This window comes from Manacus candei, unplaced genomic scaffold (genome assembly GCF_025592945.1).
Source record: "Manacus candei isolate 608988 ecotype Guabito, Panama unplaced genomic scaffold, ASM2559294v1 h1tg000051l, whole genome shotgun sequence".
NCBI classification, from domain to species: domain Eukaryota; kingdom Metazoa; phylum Chordata; class Aves; order Passeriformes; family Pipridae; genus Manacus; species Manacus candei.
Window position 1 is genome coordinate 3,087,355 of NW_026138099.1, and position 27,246 is coordinate 3,114,600.

The following is a 27,246-nucleotide window of genomic DNA, read 5'->3' on the forward strand; positions in this document are numbered from 1 at the left end:
TATATAGGGGAGTAAAGGAACATTCTGGAACTGGGGGTGTGAACATGACATATAGGGAAAGAGAAGGAAGGAACTCGCCTTAATAGGGAGAACAAGGAGGGGTTACATCTCTATAAGGGATTAAGGGGAGAGGCATAACCTTGTATGGAACATCTACACTCCAACAGCTAACCAATCAGAACATGGGGGTAAAAGGAGTAAACAACTTTAGGGGATTTTTCATAAAAATGTAGGAGTACAAAGTAGGAAAATACAACAAGCACCAAAGCCCGCACATTCATGCAATAGTCCATTGTATTTGCTGAAAGTCCATTAGGTTCAAACTTCATCTTCCTCTTCTATGGATTCTTGTAATGCTTTCTTCCATCTCTGATACTGTTCTTTTTCATGGTCCTCAACTCCCACAGGTACAGAGGATATTGTTTTATTTACCTAGATTTTTGTATCGGGCTTGTCAGTTGGGTGAACAACATGCCTCTGGGAACAGTGATCAATTCTGACACACTTCTGTCTTGAAATCTACTTGGAATCTGCTTTCCAACGCTATAGTCTGCCCTCATATGTGGGTATAAAAACCCCATTTGAAATTAATTACACAGAAGTTTCTAAAGACAGATTTGCAGTAATGCTGGTGTTTGCTTCTGGTTTTGTTTATATGTTTTCCATGGAAGAACAGCAGACAACAGATTGATTTTAAACAGTTTGCTGTTGGGTTGTGAGTAGCATCAGGAAAATGTTTTTGAGGATGAAACTTGATTTGTGACATTTTTGCTGCACAGATGACCACTTTAGGCAGAATTTATTGAAGTTACTCCAGACCATATAAAATTGAAAATTCGGCACAGACTGTGAGGAGCTGTTTCTCTTCAGGGGGTCCCTGGTTTTTCAGAGGGATCTTTTCAAGAGAAGGGAGGAGAAGGTCACACAGGGTGGGATCTTGTCCTCCTCTGGACACATTTGCAAACCTGTGAAATCTCAAGGAATTACTTGTCCTCTGTGAAGGCAACCAGTTAATCTCTTCTCTGACTTTCTTGCCTCTGAATTACACCTAAGCAATAAGATAACTCTGGTGAAAATTATCTGTTTATAGAAGATAAGGAGGCGGTTTTGTTTTGTTGTGTGGGGACTTTGGGAGTGGTGATATTTTTTGCTGTTGTTGATTTGTTTGGTTGTTTTGGATTGTGGAGTTTTTTTTTGTTTTGTTGTTTAGGTTTAGGTTTTTTTATGAATTGAAGATAGAGAAAGGAGGATGCTGACTTTCAGTACAGCGTGGTTTTAATTATCTGGCACAAAGCTGTATTTGATTAACTGTATTTCTTGTAAAGGAGTTTGGGAGGTTCTATTTCATTAAAAAGCTTGAATTAATATTAATTTAAGAAGCTACGGAACATAGCTGAATTTTATGTTCTCATTCTATCTTCCAAATCATCAGTAATTCAGTGTCTCAGGCTTTATTGTAGTAGTCACTTGGAATGTTTTAATTGTGTCATTCATACATTGAGGACGAGTATTACTTTTATTTCTGCGAGTTTTGTGGCTGCACTTTAGTGACAAGCGAAGTTTATTACCTGCTCAAACACAACCAGATTAATTTTGTAAGAGGATTTCTCCGCTGCAGAAAGCGTTCAGACTAGCTGGCTACATAGTGGCAGGTGTTCTTTCCTTTTTTTAAGAAAGGTGGTTAATACAATTTTTATAGTGTAGGGAAAAGGTGCTGCTTTAGTAATATTTTGTAATGGATAAACGTTGCTTGGTTTTTCATAAATATTTAAGACATTCAAGATTATTCTTGAAATGACTTGCTCTAAATGAATGTAGTTGTGTCATGTTACTTATTTGAGGTAATTATCTACTTTGTAAGTTACTTCATAAAATTCTACCCATGCTTTCTTGGAAGAAATCTTTTCTTATCTTAAATGGCTCTTTTTTCTTGTTACATTACTAATTCATTAAATGATATTGTGAAGAATATTGATAGTCATCTTAAATAAATGGTTATAAATTACTAAAATGATACTGAGGAAATAATTTAGTGAATGACAAAATGATGATTTGATTCCTTTTTTGAAAGCAAGTGGAATATGCAGATGTGGATTGTGAACAAAACAATTAAGAAGATGATTAGTGATTTGAATTAAAGGTATTCTATCATTGGAGCAAACAGTATGTACACTTCTCCAAGGGTTTTTTTTGTAAATGATTCTTAATGTAAATCTGTGCTTTGTTAAATCTCAAAGGCCATCACTGGGGTTCTCATTGGGAACTTAGTTTTTTGTAGTTATTTCCATTCAGTTTTTAATATGGATACAAATCACTGTGCTATTGGTGTAGGAACAGACTTCAGGACACCTTAGCTCCCTTTCTGGCTTGTTTTGTTGCCTTGCTTAAAACTCAAGATGCTTTCCTGTTCTATAGGCTTTTCCATAACTGTAAATGAAATGGTGTTGAAATGTGTCCTAACATCAAGCAGCTTTTGTGAGGTTTAATCTATTAATATTAATTAAGGAGCTAGATAATTACACCAGGAAGATATGACAGTAGTCATATTTATTATCAGGGCTTATAATATTTCCTTACAGAAATTATATTCATGTCTCCGGATGAGTTGTCATGTTAATACATAGATGTTTTTATGACCAAGATGAAAATTGTCGGTTCCAGTTATTAATTTATAGTAGTATAAAATAGTTGGAGGTATAGGTTGGTATTAAAGTATCTTTCAAGAGTATGATACAGTGATACAGTATGTCATGGAGATAATACTTTTTGAGCAATGGAGAAAAAGTTGCAAGGAGCTCTAGAGTCTTTAGTTAGAAAGGTGCACTGTGTAATAACTGTACCAGCTTGAAGCTGATGGACAACTCAGTTGTGGCAACTGTTGACAGAGGTGATGGTCAAGGCTTTAGAGGTAAAGATCTAATCCTAAAGTGTCAGGATTAGAAAACACTCTGGATCTGTGCTCAACCGCATTAGACAGACAGAGGTCTTAGCTGTGAGAGCCTCTTGTTTCACTGGCCTTGCCACCTTCTTTTGATGGAAAAGAGACAATAGTTCACTCCAAGGTGAGCTGGGGAGCTTCACCTCCACCTCAGGGAGTTTTGCTGCACAGTGTTACCAGCGCAGTGTCCCTCCCAAGAGTGGCCTTCAACAGTCAACCTGGAAGCTGCCGTTCTAAGTGGCAGGACAGGCTGGCTTCTTTGCTTTGGCTCCCAGGATGATCTCGTGCATTCCGTAATAATGTTTCAACTCATTTGTCACCTGCAAAGCCAAGCCCAGTCCAATGTCTGAATTCTGCAGTTTTATGTTTTCATAGAGACCATGCTTGGTTTCAGTGGAAATGCACTCCTGCTGTATTCCACTGCTGGAACAGCAACAAACATATATTTTTTTTGTTTTCTCTGTCACTGAACTATTAGTAACAGAGAGGACATAAAACTCCCTTCCAACTGAAATACAACTTTATAGTTGAAATCAAGTATTTTTCTTCTCATGTGTTACCTCTGTATTACTGTTTTAGCATTTACTCCTCATAGGAGTTACTCTGCTACTTAATATCTGACGAGATTGGTTTTTTTGTACTTTTCTGTAAATCTGTGAGGCAGTGTAAAACTGACTGCTTTATCTGAGTAAAATGTTTGATGAAACAGTGTGGTTATGGTAGTACTACAACTAGAAAGATGGTCAGGAGAGTGTCATGTTTTGCTCAATCTGTGCAGGATGTTGACTCCACTCTGACCCATGAATCTTCACTTTCCAGGTACTTCCGGGCTTTTTTCTGCCTCCACATCCCAAGCTGAAAGCCAGTTTTCTGCAAATGTATACGTTGTTGATTTAACAGTGTGTAGTAAATGTGTATAGTGACTAACAGGGATTAGTGGATTTCAATGGCTTTTTCTTCCCTTACATGTTAAGAATTTAAATATAAAATTTCAAACAATAGAATAGTGGGGTTTTTTCCTTGCCTTTTTGTAGGTCAGCCGTGGGAATAAACACAGAGTCGGGTTTAGTTTAGCAGCATTTCTTTTTTAAATAGTTACCAGAGTGAATTTTGCTTAGAGAATGGTGTGTTTGTTGTTTTAGTTAAGAAATAACCTTGTATTTGATCACTGAAGGTACTTACTTGAGATTTTTTAAAGTTACAATGCAGAGAAATACAAAAACAAGTACAGGGATGCTTTGGACATTCATATGAAAGTAAAGTTTGTCATTCTAGGCTTCTAGACTTGTCATAATTTGTCTCTGTCTCTTCTTTGTCAGTCACCACAAGTTTTGAAACCACTCTACCAGTAGCTTATTTAAAATTAACCATTTATTCACTTATTTAAAATTAACCATGTTTTAAGTTTTTCTGTAAGTTTCACAGGGCAAAAAATGTTGTGTTTCAACATTTTATAGTTTCATTTTTGTGGGATGTACACCAGGAGGAATAGCAACAATACAATAAACTGTACATGATATGTGTATCTATGTGGGCAAACACATGTGTAAGGAACTACTCTGTATTTAAGCAACCCAACTTCCTTCTTGGTTCTGCTTTTGGGTATAATATTGCCGGGGAGACTTTAGATCTCTGGTTGTAAAATTCTTGATGATGCAGTAATACTGGTTGCTATTACAATTTGAAGAAGAAAAATACGTTGTCAAAAATTTTCTGGTTGTAGGATGTTAGTCTCTTACAAGTTTTGATAATCCCCTATGTCACAATTTATTGGGAATTTATCAGTAATTGAGACGTCTCTTTGCTGTTTTTAGGAGATGGTTAATTTTTTTTCATTCATTAGTTAGGTTGATTTTTATCTGGAAGGAAGTTTTGAAAGTCAGATGACCAACCATGCTGTGTGCTTGAATCTTCTTTTTTTTTCTCAGTCACACTTGAGTTCTCTCCAAAGTACCAGACAAGGAATTATATTAGGATCGTGAGGGTTTTTTGAAAAAACACAGTTTTTAAAAGATAAGGAGGGAGCATGGTGGTGGTATTGTGATTATGACTGAGATTCAGGTACAGTATGTGGCCTTCAGCAGTCTTCTGTCACACGAGAAGATACTACTCGTCTGTTTTCAGAGAATTGATCCAAGGCTTGACTGATTTAAATGTGCAACGGAAACCAGCAGAAAATTGATCTTAGTGTAGTTTTATCCCCCTTTGGTCCATTCTGCTGATCTGCTGCATTCCATTTCACTTTACTCTCTTCTTGTAGCAGGTATTCCTGGGATGATGGTGGTGAAAGCAGAGGTTAGCAGAGACCGTAAGCCACTCACATCCATTTACGACATGTATATTTTTTTCTTATTCACTTGTAAGTTTTCTTCTTTTCACCTTTTCATGAGATGAAACAGCCCACTCAGAAGTCTCGTTCAGGGTGTTATCCAGTGTTGGTTTTGTTTATTATGGTGAATAGGTAAAATTTTAGGCATGTATTGCCAAGATTCTTAACTTGCTCTGTAATGAATGGCTGAGGCTGTGTAGAAGGCAAAAGTTGGTGGTGTGTCAGTCAATGTCTTGATCTTCTTATCATGCCAGTCATGGGGTTTTAAAGCTGAAAAATATATAAAACTGATCAAATCTGGATTTGGTTCAGTGCTGTAACAGTGACAGTTTAAAACCACACTCTACACAAGGAATGATGCTGTAAGGATTGCAGCTTTGCTTAGCTCACCCTGGTGGTTGATGATGCCATATTTTCTCCCATTTCTCTAGTAAATAGCATTGCTTCTTTTCTTTTCGATTTTTTTTGTTTGGGGAGAATTATGTGAGCAAATCTCTAGTGACATGCTAGTAAATGGTGTTCTCTCACTATTAAGCAATGTCCACATAAATGGGACATTTTTCAATGAAAATATTTTATGCCATTCTTAAAAAAAAAGTCATGGTTGAAATATCTTTGCTTTTCTTGTGAGCAACAATATAAAATGTTTACTTTCTGCCCTTGATCACAACAATGTAAAAAGAAATATCAGTGTGAGGTTTTTATGAGTATATTGTGCTGAAAATTAATATTTTCACTTCTTAGTAATTCTTGGGCAGTCCTACAAATTTTATTATTATCTGGTAATCATATTCTCTTCTCTGTTTTTCATACATTCTCTGTTGGCTATTTTCCATAATTTCCTTTTTCATCAGGTTACTTTTCACACTCTGTCCCTGTGCATATGACACTCTATGCAACTGAGGGGGACTAGAAATGTTCTCACTGTTGCCACTAGTTTAGCTAGAAAATTAGTCTGTGGGCAGACACAAGCAGTTTTAAGCATTGACCTGGCGAGGGACAGACTTGAGGAGGTTTTGAGGTGGCCTTCAAAAAGAAAGATAGATACAATTTTCATATATGTATGGATAGTTAAATGTATTTTATATGTATATACATTATATAGTTTTATATACATATGTATGGCTACACATATGTATATAAAATGTGTGTGTATATATATATAATTTGTGTGTATCTACGTCTTAGATCTCCAAGTATAATTTGTTACTATTTTTTGTCTGACACAGTCTGAGTGCAGTGACATCCAATTACAGAACCACAGAGATGAATGAGATGCAGACTTAAATTTTAGATTCTTCTTTGGATTTTAATTTTGTTTTCCTACATTTTATGATAGTTGTAGACTCACTTTCAAGATGTAACTAGTCTGAAATACTGTCTTCTCTAATAAAGAATTAAAAAAATTGTAAGCTTCAGGGGATAATAAAAGCATGTTCTTTCTATCTCTACGATAAATTTTCATTTGAAGATTTTGAAGGAACACAAATTCACATGTGAAAAAGTGTCAGAACTAAAACTGGAAGTCACTTGGTATTCTACTGATTCAGAGGTGTTTGGTGGAAATTATTTTCTTATGTATTAGTTAAAGCAGAACTTCTGGTAGAAGAGTTAATCATGTCCAAAAGGCATCTGATATACTGTTCTGTGCTTTATAGGCTCATGTTGAATAGATTTTTTTTACTAAAGGACATATTTTGCAAAAAAGCTGCACAGTATTACACAATTGATAAAAAATATAAGGTAAAGCACTTTATTTCACTTCTCATATAAGGACATGACTGTTTCATAGATTTCAGAAAAAGAGAATAACTGTGGTGGTCTTAAGAGTGGTCTGAAGTATTTTTTTGCAATGTAATAGTTCTGTATTGTCTAGGTTTGTAATTTTGTGCAATCTTAAGGAAAGTAAAGTTTTCTCCCCACTGCGGTCTATCAATTGCAGAAGTGTAAAGATTTCACCTCTGATTCTGATGAACTGGAAGACAGGCAATTATCATTGACCCAGGATCGCCCATACTACACCACCCATTCTGAAGAGACTTGTGCCTGGTTAACATGAGTTGCTCGGGTTGTGTGGGGCGAGTTGTGCCTGGTGGCTGGGCAGTTCTCTGAAGAGGTGGCCTGGGCACCTAGTACTGCACTGTACCCTGTGAAGGCTGAGAATGGAAGCAGGCTTGGTCTCACTTTTCAGCCTCAGAGCATGTTCTTCTTCATTAAATTAATAGCAACCACTTACTCCCTAGAGAAAGTAAAATCGGACAGTATTTGGTTATTCAGTGTTGAGATGAGAAGGCTCCAAAGAGATCTTCTAGCAGCCTTTCAGTACCTCAAGGGGGTCTACGAGAAAGCTGCAGAAGGACTTTTGACAAGGGCATGTAAGGGTAGGACAAAGAGGAATGGCTTTAAACTGAAAGAGGACAGGTTTAGATGACATTAGGGAGAAATTAGGGAGATGAGGGAGATTAGGGAGAAATTCTTTACATATGAAGATGGTGAGACACCGGCACAGGTTGCCCAGAGAAGTTGTGGCTGCCCTCATCCCTGGAAGTGTTCAAGGCCATGTTGGATGGAACTCTGAGCAACCTAGTCTAGTGGGAGGTGTCACTACCGATGGCAGGGCAGTTGGAACTAAATGATCTTTAAGGTCCATTCTAACACAAACCATTCTATGATTTTGTAATGTGTAACATCATGCTTGATTTTCTGGGAATGTGCGTGTAAGGAAAACTTACTTTAGTAGTTTGTTTTATGTGTGCAGGAATTGGGAGTGAAGGTTTCAAAATTATGCTCATGGTAAAGGCTCAGATTTTTGCAGTGTATGCTATCTCAGAAATAGTTAAGGGTTGTTCCTTTAACCTTGCAGCTGCACTGCTGTGAAACACACTTTTCTGAGAAGGCACCTGAAACATAATCTAAGGGGCATATAAGGCTGCCTTTGTCCTGATATGACTATTATGGTATGACGCATGAAAGCTTTACAGAAATGATTAAAATAAAGGCCCGGCTGAAAGTCTGTGAAAAACACAGCACTGAGCAATGTGTTTTGTTTTCTGCAGGCTGAGTAGCTTGGGAGAACGCAGGGTTTATGTGGCTGTGCAATTCAACTCCTCCTCTTAAGCAAACACATGAATAATATAGATAAGCTCTTGTAGTCACAGATGAGCTTGCTGAATTGGAGCAAAGGAAAAATGTGTTTTGTAACCTTTGTGAAGTTTCCAATAAGCAGATCTTAACTTCTGAGTTGACAAATAGTCATATTTCATTAATAAACTACTTTTAGTACAAAGTACAAAGCATGAAAAAAAAATAAATGAAAGGAATGACTGCCTGTTAATGAATATGAGCCAAATTTTAATTTGACAGTGATTTCACATGGTTCTGAGATTGAAGTTTACAGGGCTTTGATTGTTAAAATACTTGCTTAAAAAAAAAAAAAACAAAAAAAAAACCAACAAAAAACCCCAACCCAACTACACCCCCCCAAACAAAACAAGTAAAAACCCAACAAACCAAAGAAAACAAAAAAAACCCAAACAAATCAATAAAAAAAAAAACAAAACCAAAATACAGATGTATCTGTCGGTTGTAATACCAATAGATTATGGTAGTGTCCTGAAAGTTGGCCTAGGAAAATTTTTTTTCCCTTAGTCCTTGAATTTTTGTGATAGAATGTCTGATAGTAGTTACATGAGTTTAGAGGTTTTGAACAATTACGTCTTTAAGAATGGAAGATTTTTAAATATGCAGTCATATATAGTATGTATATTTTGGAATTTTGTTTTACTCGCGAGTTTAGCTGTTAAATCAAAATGCAAATTTTAATTCAGTTGTTCTTCAGTTGCTACTGATGCTGCTGTTTGACACTAAACTGGTCCTTGTAGTTACCTTGCAAGTACCCCTTGACACTGTTCAACCCTGCACTAAGCTGTCAGCATTGTGCAAAAAAGTCATGTATGTGTCCAGTGGGTAAAGCATATCCTTCTTATTTGTCTTTCAGGCACAGGAGAGAGTGGCAAAAGCACATTTATCAAGCAGATGAGAATCATTCATGGATCAGGTTACTCTGATGAAGACAAAAAGGGCTTTACAAAACTGGTGTACCAGAATATATTTACAGCAATGCAGGCCATGATCAAGGCCATGGATACCCTCAAAATCCCATACAAGTGTGAAAATAACAAGGTGAGATTTTTGTTTATTTCTGTAGCTGAAGTTTTCCTCTTTTTATTTTAGGAAATATACTGAAGGTCTCAAAAAAAATGACACATCACAGAAGTGATACTCAAAGCTCAGAAGAAAAGGACATCTTTCTGTCCTGCATTTAGTTCTCTGCCCTTCTTATAACAATAAATGTGCTGCTTTTAACGAGAGACCTCTCTTAAGATGCCTGAGGAAGCTTGTCACAGAACAGAGGTTTAATGACAGGCTGCAGTTAAACTTTCGTTACTCTTGTCTTTTCCTCCCAGGTCATGCTCTGGTTAGAGCACAGTTTAACTATTCTTGTGATCTGTAGCAGAACTTCACTGCTTAAGGGTTTCCATTAGCCTTAAAAGTGGAAAAAAGTCAAATTATCAGAAAAATATATGGGAATATCTGTGTGTGAACAGATCGTGAAATTAAATTTTCTACATGAGACCTTAAACCAGTCAGATTCTTCTGAGACTGATCCTGTTACCGTAATGTGAAAGGACAAAGTACATTTGAAATGTTTGGGAGGTTCATCTCTGACTGGCCTTTTTCCATTTTTTTTCATATTTATGTTTTAATAGTAAGATAACTAAAATAGTTTAAGCATTCCCTGATAGAGAGTGAAATGCTTAATATATACTTGACTAGGTTACATGGCTGTATCTCCCAATATCACAGAATCACAGCATCGGTTAGATTGGAAGGGATCACAGTGGGTCATCTCCAACCTCCCTGCTCAACCAGGGACTATTTCATAGCAGTTCCTGGGAACTTGTTCTCGTTTTTACTATTGAGCCATTATCAGCAACTTTGTCTAATGAAGAATTTAAGATCTCCCACAAGTGGAGGACTCACATACCTTTCAATCTTGTGAAAAAGTATTTAATGATTATTTTGTAATCCAGGATGAAAGTAGTACTTTCTCAAAGGTTCTTTTATTCTAATACTTTTTTTTTTAAATATGGCAAACCAGCATGAAGCAGTGACATTTACAATAAGGAGATAAGTTTCCGTTAACTGGGAGAGAATGAAATAAACTTAGGTTAAGATTAAAGTCTTTTTGTGTTTGTACATATGAAGTTTAATTATTAAAATTGAACTGCTGTATGTGTTTTAAGACAACTAATTTAGAAGTAGGAAAGATAAAGGTTATTACCAGGTTAAAGACACGTTGTTTTTTCATTTGCATTTGCTGAAGTCATTGCAGATGGTCATCACTTTGTTGGTGATGAAATGTTGCGGTAACCAGAGTCTTGCCGGGGCCTGGGTTTATGCAGTGAGAAGTCAGGAGGATCCCATCTGTCAAAATCCGTATTGTTTACCTTTGTTAATGTTGGGTGGGGTTTTTTGTGCGTATGAAACAGATTGAAAAACTTTTCTAAGTGATAAGACTCTTGGCTGTTGAACTTCATCATCTAACTGTATTTAACTGGAGCTGTCTGTTTACCCCTCATCCTTCACAAATCAAAATCAAATATGTAATTAGTATTAAAAAGAAAAGTGCATTTCCATGTGTATTTTAGCCTGTTGGCTTCATGTTTCTGCTGTATGCAATGCAAAAAGCACGCTGACCTGAAAAGTTAGTTGATCCTAAAGGACATTTTTTCTTCAAAACTGGTATTGATTGTCACTGTAAGTCCTAATTGTAGATTATGAATTTTTTTTCCCTTGTATTATATTACAGAGTATATGTTGTGTGTTTATTTTTAAGAAGTGCTGAGTTTATATAGTGTTTTTATATAGCTGAGTGAGTCAGGTACGTTTGGCATAGCTGTATACACATGGCCAGAACTGTTCACTTTCTCTGCATAAAAATTGCTTTCCTGAAAGTAGGAGTCTTATTTTTGTGTTCAACTCCTTCCCATCTCTCAAAGCAAACCCTGTACAAATTCCTTCTGAAACACAGGAAAAACCAAAGTTGCTACAGCCTTGTGCCTGAACAGAGACAATTGTGGTCAACTACGCTTTGGTTTTGTATACAAGGTCACTTTGCTTTAAAGCATGAACACCAATCAACTGGTAAATCTGCTTGTTCTTTTTTTAAAAGCTGTTGAAAACAAACCCATTAGTCCTAGAGTCCAGAAAACACAGGAAGGGCACTTCCTATTAATTTGAATCTCCTATTAGGAAGTTCTGTCTCTGGAGAGAATATCTCAAAGCTTGAGTAATAGCATATTTTTAGCACAGTAGCTGTTGTGCACAGTAGTTTAGAAATTTGCAGGTCAAGCTGGTATTGATGTGATTGGGCCTAAAGAAAAATGACCCTTTATTAATCAAATTCCTTATGTTCTTAATAGACTTCGAGGCTATAGTAGAAATGCTTTTCTCTTAATGTACCAATTTTTATACCTCTAACCATGAATTAATAAAATTGAAGTGTTTTGAATCTCTGGATGCTTCTGGAATTTGAAGTGCCCTTGTATCAAGAAAATAGTTAACTCTAGGCAGCCATGTTTTTTGTGTGTTGTACAACATCACAGGATTTAGGCTGGATTATTTTAATATAATCAACGTAGCAAGAGACAAATTATAAGTTTAGCAAGTTATTTCTTGTGGAATTGTGTTTGGCTTCATAGTCACCAATGTAACTAAAGAGGCAGAGACTGAAGTGTATTGTCCTATATTATAATAATCTAGACTGTTTTGAAAGATTTATTATCAGAGTAGTGAAAGTCAATTGAGAAATTTAACTATCGATGTTTAGAAGTTCTAATATCTCAGAACTGATGGTAGAGTATTATAATGAGAGACATTTCTTTTTTTGTGTTTAAACTTCAGAATGTTAACTCTTCTGAAGTTTAAGATAATGGGTGAGGGTGATCTGTTCTCTTAGGAATTTGTCTTTCATAGGAAATGCTTGCTTATAGACTGGCTTTTTAGTTTTGTTTTGAGTAAATTTTACTGTGCTTCCATTACTTATTTTTTAACTAGAAGTTGTAAAGTTTCCATATGGCTTTTGAATTTCAGAGTAACAAATATTTTATGAAACAGGAAAACACTAGTTTTTATAGAAATGTTTACTAGCAATTCTGAAAATTACCTGTCTTTGCAAAATTTTGTGCATATACCAAACTAACTCATTACATATTCACATGCACATTTTTCAAAAAACAAAACACAGGTTTATGCTTTTTGCAGTTTATTTTTTTAAACAAATCTATCTACCACTATACTAAACACCAGCTACCACTGTTGTCATGTACTACCCCTTTTCATGTAACTTCCAAAAGACAAGTTGCCTCTCTGTTCAACAGACAGTATCAGGAAGGTGTCATTCTATGGTGATTAACAGGCAGGAAACCTTACTTGAATCCCATTCCCTTAACTTCATGTGAGGTAACTTAAATATTCATATACAATATAACTAATGTGAATAACAGTAGCAGAACAGGCTACGGGAAAGTTTTTTAAAGACACTGGAAAGATAAAAGCAAGTTTTATTGTAGACCTAGACATTGTTAAATTTCTAAGAGTGTTTTCTGCAGAAATTGGTTTTACATTTATGCCTGTTCCCTTTGGAAAATGTATTGCAGTAAAAATAAACAGATGTGGGAAATGCTTTCAAAGTCCAAAATTTTACTGGCATTATCTCCAAGTCCACCTTTACTTTGTTGTTTCTTCTGTGTCAGACAGATCTCTTGGAGCAAACTAATAAAATTACAGACAGACGTGGAACAACAGGAGAGGGTATGGAATCAGATTGTATAAGTTTTTGTCTCAGGTAAATAGCTTAGGGGTGTTAAGTGTTCTAGATCTCTTGGTGAAATTTGATGTTGAACAAACATAGGTTGGAGGAAAGGGCCTCCTGTGGATACATCACCTGATACACAGAGAGTGTGAACAACTCAATCCAGAGCAGCAATATGCAAATGCTGGGAGGGTATGTTTTTCAGTTTTGGGGGGGATGGTGTTCTGTAAAAAACAGAAAGAATTATGTTCTTGGGATGATGAAATGAAATGCTTATTGGTTTGGAATATGGATAATCAAGTGGCTTCTTAAGCAGATGGAGAAACCTGAATGGTACTTGGTTAGTATTTTAAGTTTTCTCAGATGTTCTTCTCCAGACATGCAAAACCAAAGTAAAATTACCTAATAAATAGGAGTCTTGCAGAAGAGTTAAATTCTTCTAAGAAAGGGAGCTCTGTGTGCATTATTTTCACAAGACATTGGTTGCTGCAGTCAGATAACATGGAAAAACATATAGGAGATTTAAAGTATCATGGTCCTTTAACCTCACATAGGATAAAGGAACTGAAGATAGCCTTTTTTTTTTTTCCACCAGGGGCCATAATATGAGGGAAAGCCCATCTCACTGATAGCTCTGTTTCCTCCTTGGGGACATTAATCAGTGAGCTTTAGGGATTCCAATGAGCAGTTTCCTCCTGAGTGCTTCGTAGAGTCCTTCATGAGGACTTTGACAATCCTACCTAGATAGCAGCCTGTCCTCAGCTGTCTTCTTCATCTTTTTATCAGTCTCCTGTCAGTGATTTGCTCTTCTCATTCCCTGCTCTTCTGGCACCTTATATGCATTTGACCTCAGCACATCTTTATCTACTTACCTGTGGCCTACTATTTTGTCTTATTTTCTTCTGGTTTTCTCTTCCTTCTTTATATTTGAATAAACTTTTAAAGCAAATCAAAAGCCCCCATACAAGTAGTAATTTACATTCCTGTTCTCTTTCTCATTTGCTTGCTCCATCCTTAGAACAGAGGTCTCTTGCTTTTATCTGTATTGGTCTAATGGATTAGTAAATTGGTTGTTTCCTGTGTTATGTCCTGCTTAACTGTTTCATCCCAAAAGAAGCATGAGTTTTAGCTATTTTTCCAAGTGTGTAGGAAAAATGATTATGTCTCAAAAGTAAGCTAGACAAGCGGAATTGAATGTTCCCATGAAGAGCTGAGAATATTTTTATTTAAAGTAAACACATGGGTAAATGAACCCTTCCTTTCTCCACTTTAGTAGCAGGTAGTTTCACTGATATGAAATGAGGGAACTGTCAGCTTGCTGTTCAACGTAAATCTGAAAACTAAGTTCTAGCTACTCTTTTTGCAGTGCAAAAAGATTTCTTCCTTCCTTTTTTAATATTTCAGTTTAGGCAGAGCTCTTAGTATTTTTAAGTATGACATTTTAAATTATTAACTGCCCTTTGCTAATGAGAAGTGGTAAGACATTTACAAAAACACTCATATAAGGCATGATGGCCATGTTTATCTTTACAGTTCCATTCTTTTACTGTTTCTGCTAATATGAAGAACGAATGGGTGGTAATAACGCTGGCAGATTATTGTAGATTTTGTGATCACTCACACACTGGATAAAGGACCATAAATGTAGGAAAGCAGGCTTCTACCATTTTTTTATTCATTTCTTTCTGGGTATTTTACTCAGAAAGTTGTCTTATTATTTTGCTTGCACAGCATATTGTATGTTTGAAAGGAAATGTTCATGTGTGTTCTCTGACCATGAAAATGTGAAATATTCTTGGCAACTTTTATTGTATGTAATAGGAGTGTAGCATATATTTTAAGGTAATGAGATTGCATACTGTGGAAATGGTTCTGAATTTCTCCATGGTTAACAGCCATTATATAAATATGGGTATTTATGCAATATGATTTTATAGAGAAAATATATAAACATAATCATATGTAAGTATTTCCTAGAGGAAAGTATTTAATAGCTTCCTAATTATTTAATTCATTTCTAGAGAAGATAGGCTAAGGTTATCTAGCATTTATTTCTAAAATAATTTCAGATTGAAATATTTTTGTCATATTTTCGTCTGAAACTTTCTGGAAATATTTTTGTCCCACAGTAAGCTTCTTTGAAGAATTCAGATCCTATTGTGTTGTGGTTATATTATGTTGGATGAGTAGAAGTTATTATAATTTCTAGTAACACACAAGTTGTCCAACATAAGGTTTACTGCAATGGACTGTATTTTTTCCAGGTTTTGTCCATATCTTGTTCAGTTTGTGCTTCCTATAGGGTAAAAATTGTAACGTTTGAGATGCAAGTAGGTTTTGTCCTATAATAAAATTCAGCTTTGATTTGACAAAACAGTTGTTTAAAAAAAAACAATCAAAACACAACCCACCCTGCCCTTCCTGCTCCACTCCCCCTTTTTGTTTGGTTGGTTGATTTTGTTTCTCAAGTATAATTTGGTTTGTATTGTGGGATGTATTGCCCAATAGAGGTATTCACATCATTCCTTTGATCTCTACATTTTCCAAAGATTATTTTGCTCCTTTTTTCTCCCTGATTAAAGTAGGCTTAAAATCTGCGCATGAAGAGGTGATTACATATTCACACTTCAGTCTGATCATATGCCTGCCTGTTTTCAGGATATGGGCCTGTGTAGCTCCACTGTTAGACTTTGTATTTGCTTTGGGTGATTGCATAAAAGTGAGTAATGAGGCAAGAATCCAGTGTTTTGCTTCTGGAAGAGTAAGCTGGGAAAGGAAAATCTAAGCATGACATTAGTCATATTGCATTTTAATTTTTTTTTTGACAGCTTTATAACAAAAAACCACAAGGTTTTGTTTGCGTGCTTCATCCTTGGCAAGAAAGTGTACAGATCTTGACTGCAAATTGTTTAATATTATGGCGGATGTAAGATAGTGGGTAGGTAAGAAAATCATTTTTTATGAGCAAGTCACTTCTGTGAACTGTCTCAAGCATGACTAAGAGAGCTGAATATTGGGTTGGAGGGGTAGTAACTACCAAGATTTGCTTCATAACGTGTCTTTACTGTCACATATCTCTCCTTTTCATTAGTCCTGTCATATATAAAAGTTTGAGAAACTTGGCTGGGGCAAGTGATACTGTGGAGAAGGTTTTTTTCTAGTTAAGGTTGTTTCTGATGATGATTTTCCATTTTTCTTAAAGTGGCCAGAGTTAAAATTTGGCTTATTGTTTAATTGTTAATCTTCTAAGCCAATTTGTAGATATAGTTTACTAATAGGTTTTACCCTGACTCACCCATAATCCCATGGAATCAGGTAAAACTGATTTCTGGGACAGAATATTTTTGAGAAACTTTTAATGTATATTTTTATATTATTCCTTCCACCCTGTGCATTTTTTAAACCTTTCATTCACAGTCTGGATTAAAAAAATACTTCTTGAAAGCTGAAATATTTTGTACTAAAGCTTTAACTACTTTTTCTTACAACCTTAGAACTCCATGGGTTTTCTTTAGTTATTTTTTCCTCCTTTTCTTCTTTTACTTTCTCTGTCACTCTAACTTTTAAATACTGCCTTGACCTTTGAAAAGTTGAAAGAGTAATGATGAAGGATTGAAAATAAAGCTATTCAAAACAGTGTAAAAACATACCAGATATTATAGGTTCTGTTGCAGGCAGTAGTCTGCAAATGAAAGAAGGGCACAGGATAAAATGAAATGTGATGACATTTTTCAAACATATTTTATGGATATTTTAATTTAGCTGTGAATTAAGAATCTGGGGAAGAAATTAACTTCAATACTTATTCTTGATTTTGAAAAAACTGGAGTTTTTCCAACCACTTGCCACTTCGTAAGCAGCTTTTGAAAACTCTTCTGCAGTAAAAGAAATTAAGTGGCTCTTTGATAATGAGCCCATGAAGGAGCCACTTCTCTTGGACTGGGACATTTTTATTGGACTAAAAAGACATGGAGAATGTTTGACTAGGGCATGTATCTGCTGTTATGTATGCAGTATAAAATGGACTTTTGTTAAAGAAAGTTGGAGTTGTCTGATTCAAACTTGCTTATAAATGAAGGGTTTTAAGAATATATATGAAAAAATTGAGGAATGCATGAATGGACACATCCTCTCAGAGGGTTGCAAAGAAGCCTGCACACTGAGATAAATGAAGCATTTCTGAGAGACTGTACAGGTGGTATTTAAAGTATGGTCAGGAAGGTTCTGAGGACCCTTTTGCGATTTAGAGGGTATATATCTATTTTTTTAGGTTTCTTAGTTTTTAGAACCATTTCTTCTGGAATTTGTGTGATGATACTGTGTCATGAATAGTTCATTTACTGCTTGCAAAAGGAGTCTTCCTGTTCTTTTAAAAACGTTTAAACACATTTTCCCAACTGAGTGTTGGAATTTTTTTAGTTTTACCTGTGAGTAGTTCTAACTGATCAGGAAAACAAATTGTGTGACCTCATGATTAGATTCATCATGAAAGGCCCTGTTTTAAACAAAAACTTCTTTTGTGGGGCAATATTTATAAATAAAATCATCCTAATCAGAGAGGGGCATGACAGTACAGCCTTGTAGCTGATGTCCTTCTTGTGTGATAAACTAGGACTTGCCCTGGGTGCCCTGGCTGAAGCAGTTTACTCATTCACTGCATTGCAAAATGTTTTAAACAGCAACTACCTGCTGTGTTTTAGAATTTACTTAATTTTTCCTCATATCTGCTTCAGAAAAGAAATGTACATTTTCTAGAAGTAGATTTTTGAGGACCTAATATTAATGATGGGGAGGAGCTATAGCTTGCTCACTCACTAGCTCCATTGTTTCATGATTCCAGTGGGGTGTGTATGCTCTTACTGGTATGTTTCTGTCTATCTATCTGTTTTTGGATACTCTGCAGCTTTTGTGGTCTTCCTGTAGAGCTTCCTGTGCACTGCTGTCTGATGATACCATGTGCATCAGCAATGTCGGTGGTGCTTTGCCTTTCTGACAAATAAAAAACCTACAACAGCAGTGTTTTTAATTTTTCTTCATCGAAGTCAGTACTATTCAGAGTTACATTTTAAAATCACATTGGGATGCATTTCTGTGATCCAGTAGGTCTTTTTCAATTTATCATCTGCTGGCTAGGATATGCAGTAGAAAACAACCTGTTATGAACACGTCCCAGGCAGATGATGTAGCTGTCTGGGTGTAGTGAAACACAAAACGGAATCAAATTCTGCCATTTCAACATTTTAATGCAATTTTTCATTTTGTCCTTCATTACTGGTCCAAAGTACACAAGAATTAGATTTTGCAGATGTTTTCCTCTTGGGAAAGGGATGAAAATTAGATTTCTTATGTGAAGCTATTACAATGAGAGGAAATTTAAATAAATATGTTAGGGGGCTCATGGTGAAGGGAGTGTTTGAAATATGGGTGAAGGGAGGGATATAGGCTGAGTAATCAAGAACCTTACTTCTTAAAGTAAGGGTTAGTCCCTGGAGAGAGTTTTGTTTGGTAATGCTTCTCCAGTGTTCACATGGTCTCATTATTCTTTGAACATGACATAGTTATTTCTCAGTGTATTATTAAATAATTTTTTTCCGTAGCCAACCTTTTTTTTCATTTTAGATTGGGCAGTTAGATCTATTTCCTTGTGTTAAGGTTTGTGTTTCTTTTTTTTTCTTTCACCTCTGGTATTCAGCCTCTCAGATTTTGTGCAATTGTAATCTGCTGAAGAGTATAAGAGGAGGATGATAAATGAGACTTGTTACAGTGCTGTGTTTTATGCCTGGTTCCCATATTCCTTTTGAAATTCTTGACTTTCTGGAAGCTGATGCGTTTCTCAGAGACTCCTTGTTTTCTCCAGCAGCAAGGGTCGTGGAAGGAATCAAATGGATCAGTATTTGACACAGCTGGACAAAATGTGGTTAAGATGGCTGTGGAATACAGATACAGTTGTGTTTTGCAGCACCTACTTTGCAGGCACAGGTTTATACCACCTGCAGAGTTCTAGGGAATTTTACTACAGTGCTTGTTAAAAATAAGTATTTCCAAGGGGCTGAGGAACTAAATGGAAAACAATGCCATAACTTTGGGTCTGTAGTTGGCAGCCCTGCACACAATACAGAACACCCCTGCTGTATGATACATGAAAAGAAGAGAGAGTAACTATCTCATCCTTACAATGAGCAGAAATGTAATGCATGCTTTCACTGTGAAGTAACTGTGTCTTAGAAACTGGATTTGAAAGGCTGAGTAAAAATGTGCTTTACCATAACCCTACCACGCCCAAAATTCAGACATCTGTATTCCTCCCTACACCAGCAGATGAGTCTAAAGAAAGAAACAATGATAAATCTCCACTGTTACAATATGTTACATGTGCCAGCACTGTTGTCATCTATAGGTAAAATCAGTAATTGAACTAAGTATTTTCCTCTGCACTTCATAGAAATTTTTTCCCTCAGCACAACCAGTTATAGAATAAGGGAAAGGCTCACACCTGTTAAAATAATTCTTCTGTTTTGAGGGAATTTTGCCAGTCTGAGTGTTAGTGTGTACTGTCTTGCGTCTTACGACATCATGCTATGTGGAGACCTGTACTCTTAGAGACCAATAGTTAGGCTTGAGATATTGATAACTACACCTTAAAATGAAGAATAGTGCTGCTTTGGTTCACCATGAGCTACTCAGTTTTTTTGAGCTAGGTTCTCTCACACGTGAGCTGCAGTAGGCTGTAGGGATGTGTCTTTGATCCCTGTCACTTTCACTGGCTCATATGGCCCTGAAAATGTCAGTTTTACCACAAGCACTAAAGCTAGGAGCCTAAATATGGATCTTGGATAGTATCCCACAGCATTTAAATTAACATTAATGTTACTTATGTAAAAGATAGAAGACTTTAGACAAATGAATCTGAGTATGGCGATTGCCTGTTTTTTCTTCCCCTTTTTGACCTGTGAATGAAACAAAACTTTCCCACCTTTGTAACATCATTGTACCAAAGTGTTAATCATTGCTAGTTTGCTGAAATTCTGTATTGTGGATGTGAAACAGCAGTGATTTAACTACAATTAAACTTGTAACTAAGGCAATTTATAAAGCATTTACCTTCAAAAATACTTCTGTTTTAGTATTTGCTATGTTAAAAGTGGGAAAAGATGCTAGCTTCATCAAATGGGGTTTAAGACAAGCAGCAGTAAATTTCTTTCAGTGTAACAAAACTAGTGCTGTCTCTTCTGGCATCAGTTCTTTCAAATAGTTAAACTCTCTACTCTTTGCTAAAATATGTCTGACATCGGTTTAAAGCGGTTTTTAATAGGTTGCTAATTGTACTAGCAGTTTCTAGACACAGGGAAGGGCTTTTGATGTCTAAGCTGCTAATTCTGCTTTCAGCAGTTCCCTTTTTCTTACTTTTTTTTGACTAACAAATCTGGTTTTTGTGAGAAATTGTAACAAGTTAATCCTAATTTTGGAAATTGCAGGATTATGCATAGTCCACTTGTAGTACATAAATGCTAATGTTTTCTGTCATCACCCTGTTTTTTTCCCTGCATTACCACCTCTGGTCTTTTTAATGCACACACTTGCTTTTTGATCTTCCACTATCACTGTCTAAATCATATGAAAACAGAAAGATAGGTATTTGCAAATGATTGTAAGTCAGGCGTAGCAATTAAGAAGGCTAATAATAATTGTAAGAAAACAAAAACAAAACCCCACAAAAAACCCAAATCAACCAAACAAACACAAATCCACAATGGGCAGTACTTTTGTTTTTAAAGTCTTGGCAACTCCCAGTGAATATCTGCTGAAGAAGGAAAGGTGGTATTCTCTTATTTATTTGTTATATATCCTAAAGGTGCTAGACTGGAATTTCTGGGACTCCCCTTTGTAAGGTGATGGCATTGTCAGACCTGCTCAAGGTAGAAGAGGGGCCTTTATTTCTGAAAGCTTTTGTGTGTATGTTTTCCTTACTCTGGCCTCCAATCGGGAGGCCTGGAGACACACCATCTATAACGCAGCTGTTTCCTTTGAGAACACACGCAGGATCACTCTTGAAGAAAAAAGGCAACGCAGAAAGAACCGTGTCTTGCAGAATACACCATCTAAGGAGTCTTTCTGCTGTGCCTTTTGCAATCAGATATGTCTGTCACGTATTGGCCTCATAAGCCACCAGCGTGCCTGTAAAAAATGTGGATAGAGCCTTCCCAAATCTTCGTTCGCAAAGCCTAGCCATGATGTGTGAGGCTTTGTTTTATGTTCTGCTCCTCCTTAAGAACTCAAGAAGAACAACAGTTCTGCTTTTCATAACTTCCTTTAAGCACTAGCAGCAAAAAAAATAATAGGCTGATAGTAAGCTTGTTAATACCTTTTGTTGGTATTGAAGCTATGAACAACAGCACAAGCAACTTAGCTTTCTGGCCATTAACTCAGGAAGACAATATGTTTTAATATGCATGAGTCACTCTTGTTATCTCTGTAAATAAAAAAGGAGGAGGCAAGCAAAGCAGTAATACTTCACTTAGACCTTAAGTTATTAATGAAATAGCCTTGAAAACTGAACCAAACAAGCATCTTGAGGGAATTAGGGAAGTGGTTGATAGTTGTTACAAAGCAAGCAGGTTTTCACCTTGATACATGAACATTCATATAAATTGTGAGGTACAGTCATTCAGAGGTTGGGGGCAGGGGGCTGTTTCATTGTTCCTCTGATGCATTTGCTTTTACAAGAGAACAAGTCAGTGCAGCTGTGTCTGCATAATATGTTGCTAGTGTCAATGAAGCTGCATCTCTTCTACTTTCCACACAGTGTAAACACAGTAGGCAGATGCTTTATCAGAAAGGATGCTTCATCAGTTACCTGCTTAGTTCTGCCTTTCTATGAGCTCTGCGTGTGCTCTGTTTTAGATTCACATAAGCCTTTAGGCACCAGGTTCTTCTCATTTCAGTGAGAAGTGGGGAGCCCTAAAATCAGAAGCAGTGTTTTCAGTCTGGGCTCTGGTGTTTGTGATAATGATGTAAGAGGCCCTGATGAGGAGAGAAAGGCAGTGAGCTGTGTGAGCATCAGGTGTGATGCAGCACTGAGGGGCTTCACTTCATTGAAGGGCAGCGGTCTATTTTTTTACTTCTTAGCTTGCCAACAATATCAGTCATGGCAAAAAACAGGCAGAGAACAAAAATACCTCATACCAAGCAGTCATTAGGCTCTAATAACACCTATTAGGGTAAGGTTTGTCTCAGTGGGTTTGGAGAACTGTTTATTATCCTGTTTTGCTAACACTGATTAATAGTGCTCTTAGTTTTGGCTTTATTAGTACAGACAGTCATGGATTTTTAAAAGAGAATGTGACACTGATGTTCTTTCATAAAAAATTGCAAGTTATTTTGAAAAATTGATTTTAAAATCTATGAATGATTGTGTATCTTCTGATAAACATTTTTTTCCACATTGCTTTACATAATTTTCTTTAAAGTAATTTTGGAGCAGGCTGGATAAAACCATGCCAATCCTAAGTTATCTGTGCTAAAATAGCTTTATATTAACTTGTTTCACTATTAAATAAAAAAAATCTTAACGTCTTAGATAATATCAGTTAAAAGCATAGAGAAAGCTTTCAACATGGTATGCTGTATTAGAAAGACAATAATAAAAATAAAGTTAGAACCAAATTCCAGTTGATGTAAAAAACAATGTTGGGCTACACAGGAAAATTCGTATGCTACACATACCATACTTCATATATTGGAGTATGCATGACTTGTAGTAATGCTTAGGAATTTATTAGTAAATGTTCAGGAAATAAGAGAAAAAAATCATTAGTTCATATTAATAAATGCATAAAATTTGGGAGAAAAATTAAAAATTTTTTAACTTCTGCACAATTTAGTAGCTGCATGCACTAAACTTCAGTTCAGAGCCTTGTGAAAGTAAGTGTAGTGTGTATTACTCTGTTTTGAAAAGAGAAAAAGAATGAAGAGTATAATTAGAAGTCTCATAGGAGTTTTTGGCCTTGTACTCTACAGTACAACTTTATACAGTTGTGTCACTAGAAGTTGTTCCCTGTGTCCTGTCCCCAGGACAGAGTTTTGGAAGCCAGATTGTTTATAGATAATATAGGAACCAAGACAAACCATTTGGGCAGCACCTTGCAAGATCTTTGAAGGTCTTGACGGCTACAGCGGAAGACAGTGAGAAGGCAAGAGGAAATACTTGGAGTAATGGAAAATATGTAAAACAATGTAAAAGAATAATAGAGGGGGAAAGTATAACAATTTTATGGTAGCAATGTATAGCAGCATATGATCCAGTATGTAATTCTAACTTGTTTTTTGTCTTCACTGATAAAAAACCCCTTTTGTATTAAAAATGTTTCTTTTAGAAGATCTAAAAAATTATCACACTGGCTTCATCAATAGTTACGTAGAGTCCATTTATGTCAGGTGTAGATGTCAGTCTTCTCAAAAGGATAATAAAAAATAAAGTTAATACAAGATATGGAATATAATTCTCGGCTTTGGTTCATTTTTTTTTCTTTGGTTGGTTTGATTTTGGTTTATTTTTGAGGGTTGGTTGGTTAGTTGGTTAGTTTGGAGTGGGGTTTTTGTTTGTGTTTTTTTCCCTTTTGTTTTGCTTGGGTTTTGGTGGGTATTTTGGTTCTGTTATGTTTGGATTGGGGTTTTTGTGTTTGTTTTTTGTTTCAGCATTGCCAGTCTCTTAGTTCTTCTGAAAGACTTTTAATGTTCTGCTTTCCACTTGTGAAGGTGTTGCTATTGCATATTTCTTTTTTGTCCATAGCAGACTTCATGCATCTCCAGAGATGTGCTTAAAGCAAGAACTGTACAAAGTCTGTACATAGTTTCAGAACTAGGACATTTCTCATTTTTCTGTTGCTGCCAGATGATACACTTCCACCGTAAGGAAGGATTCTGTAAAGAAAATAATTCTGCACCTGCCTCAAGAATTAGATGATTCCAAACTGTGTTGTTCTAACAGATTCCTTTGTCTCATTTCATAGGCTGAATTACCAAAATCAGTCAATTGCTTTAGGTTTTCTTCTCTGCCCCCAGCCCCTTTCTCCCCATCAAAACCATGATTCAGTTTTATCCTTCTGCCCTTCCATTAGGGATTTCTGTCTAATGATTCTTTTATACTGGGTTTTATTATTCCACTGCTTTTTCAGAAAATTAAACGGCAGGAAAAAAAAATACATGACAATTTATTTTAAGATTGTAAAACTTTAAGTATTGTTTTCAGAAATTGTTTAGATCATACCTAATATGCTATATAAGCTGGCTTTGTGCTACTATATTTAACTGTGCAAGTTTAATGTCTGCCTTCAGCAGAAATAATAAGCAGCAAATAACTGGAACAGTAAAAAAAATTTCTTCGTAGTTATTTGTCCGTCCTGGAAGTTTGCATAAATGTTTACTTGAACAGAAAGACTAATTTGCTATTGACATTTAGCAAGTGTGATAAGCATTAAGTTGCATAGCACTTTTTCCCTGTTTCTGAAATTGCAATACAATGCAACAAACACAAAAGGTGTGGTATTCTGTTGTGTATTCTCTGTTTTTTCACTTACTTTGAATTTAACTTAATTTCATTTACTGAAAATAACTGAAATGTCTGCCTATTTCCAAGTGCCAAACTGTGCAGTTTTCATCATGAATGTGAAAACAGGGGAATATTTGAATCAAATTTTATGAAGATAATTAGAAATAAAACACTGCTTTAAATGGTCATTGTTTAGAGAAGGAAAAAAAAACCTTTTATCTCTTCTGGAGAATCTAAATTCAATAGTGAAGAACCAGTAAGCACTTCCAGTTTCAACAGCAGAACATGTTCAGCCAAGAAGTGTAATGCAGGAAACCAAAAGTAGCAATATTTGTGCCAGCGAATCCTGTCCCGTTGTCCTGTTTATGCAACTTTGGTACATAAGCGCACCTCCCCCTTTTGGATGAGCTGCAGTTTACTTTTGTATACTTAAAGGAAAGCCATAAATAGGGAGCCTGTGCTGGTTTTTTTGTTGCTTTCTCAGTAAACAGAACTATTGGTGAAGATATTGCATGATGGATGCTTTTTCTCTTCCATTTGAAGAAGTTAACATCACTAGCACAATTTAAAATTTACACGTTTTTTACTGCAGGTGACCTAATTCTGTAGCACCACTTACAAAATGGTGACATTGTGCCGACCATGTTTTTATAACTGTGCTATACATGTGCCTGAGTACTATTACTTCTGGTTACTTCTGGTTTTGAAGACTTGCAGTGGATGAAAATACTTCTTTCTGTAACTTCATAGACTTGGGGAAATGGGTGTGTTGGCTGCTTTGTGACAACCTTTCTTTTTCCTGGTTGGATGGTCTGTTTGGAATAATGTGTTGTAGTATCAGATTACTTTGATGCAATGTTACTGTGTTACAGACCATTAGCAAACTTACTTTTTCTCAGACCATTTGTCTAATTTCAGCATCTTGATGGGATAAAGATAGCTTTGTGTTTGCTGCCCTTACTTGGGGCAGTAGTTCCATTGTATCGTATTTCATCATCACTCTATTTCTGGAGCATATTTTTAATACATCTTTTTAAATGCATATTTTTAAGATACGGAAGAAGAGATTTGAATTCCCAAGTTCTCTGTTGTTCAGGAAATATATCTTATCCCTCATGTTTTTAAAAGGCTCTATGCCTTTGCATGCTGCAAAGCCCCTTTCTCCTAATTTATTAAGAAATTTTCTTAACCAACCCTCATGGATCACAACACCAATTTGAGACTTACCTGGTAACTCCCAGAAACCCCCATTTACCCTTCTGCCCCAGATGTCTTCCTAGTTGCCCTCTTTCCTCAAGGTCCCAAATGCTTCACAGTTTGGTTTACTTTGGTTTACTTTTCATTTTTTGCAGTTCCCATGTGATAGCAGCTTGTTCTTCAGAGCCTTCCTGCTGGGCCTGGGTGGGATTCCATGGGGCTGATCAGGCAATATAGTATCAGCCATAGGACTCCTACCCCACCGAGAACTCTGGGAGTTGTAATTTACATGGAAACTTTATCTTGGGAAAAGTCTTCCCTTCACAATCTTACAGAATGCACTTATGTTTTATGCCTGAAAGTTCTTGGAGGGATACATTCCTGAATGGATTGTCCTTACTCTTTTGGACAGGAGGAACTGGAGGAGTAGAAACGGGTTTGTTTTTCTCAGGGAGTAGTAGCAAGAAGGCAACCCATGGGAATCCTAGGAAATTTTAGTTATTTCTTTTTCTGTTTTTTACATGGAGTTTTGTATTCTGGTTTCATAAACTAGCTGAGTATTTTTTTAACAAAAGAGAGCAAAAGACTCTTAAGTTTTAACTCTTAAGTTGTTACAACAGATCGCTGAATGTTTACAAGAAAACAAATGTTGATATAATTAGATAATTTCTTCTAAAACCTTCGCTACCTCCCAAACAATCACCTGTCAGATTACAATGGGTAAAAAAACTTAAAAGGAAACTTTAATTAGTGTTGATGAAGTTAGTGGAAAGTTTGTTTCAGCCTTTATTATAATGTAATTACTCTCTTTGATTCTTTGTTTAGTTCCATTCTGAACCTTTTCTGGTTGTCTTGATTGGGGTTTGTGGTTTGAGTTTTATTGTGCTTCCTGTCTAGGCTAGCAAATTTTTTTTGTGTTATTCGCAAATAAATTTGGAGGGAACACCTGAGGGGGTGGGGGTTGGAGTGAGGATGGGGACGTGGGAGGGATGGACCATCAGACTGAACTGGACCTTTGTCAATTACAGATTAATCAAAGAGGAATTCAAATGTACCTAATTATGTATAATGCTAGCTATAACTGGTGCTTCTTTGTGCTCAAAATTCTCTAACAGTTCTTTACGAGCCCTCTCTTTTATGCTTCTCCCTTACCCCTATCCAGCCCGTGTTTTCTCTTTAAGCCGTAAACCTTATGTCAGACTTCTTGCATCCTTTAAGTCTAGGCTTCATATGCATGTAAGGACGTGCAGAATCAGAAGACGAAATAGAACCTGATCCCTCAAAATTATTTCTTTTTTCTGATACTCTTGCTGATTATCTAGCTCACAACAAAAAAACAGTTATTTGGGAACACTTTT

At 36.1% G+C, this 27,246-nt stretch overlaps 1 protein-coding gene across 3 annotated transcripts in view; it reads left to right on the forward strand.

Moving 5' to 3' along the window:
- Window positions 1–27,246, forward strand: part of LOC127477300 (guanine nucleotide-binding protein G(q) subunit alpha) — a 131,963-nt gene that overhangs the window by 36,446 nt on the left and 68,271 nt on the right. For 2 of the 3 annotated variants that reach the window (XM_051801490.1, XM_051801492.1), the window contains exon 2: window positions 9,265–9,449. In XM_051801490.1, coding sequence (XP_051657450.1) covers window positions 9,265–9,449 — 185 coding nt within the window. Of the gene's footprint in view, window positions 1–4,907; window positions 5,298–9,264; window positions 9,450–27,246 lie in introns of those variants that run through there. The other variant, XM_051801491.1, reaches the window with a different exon arrangement.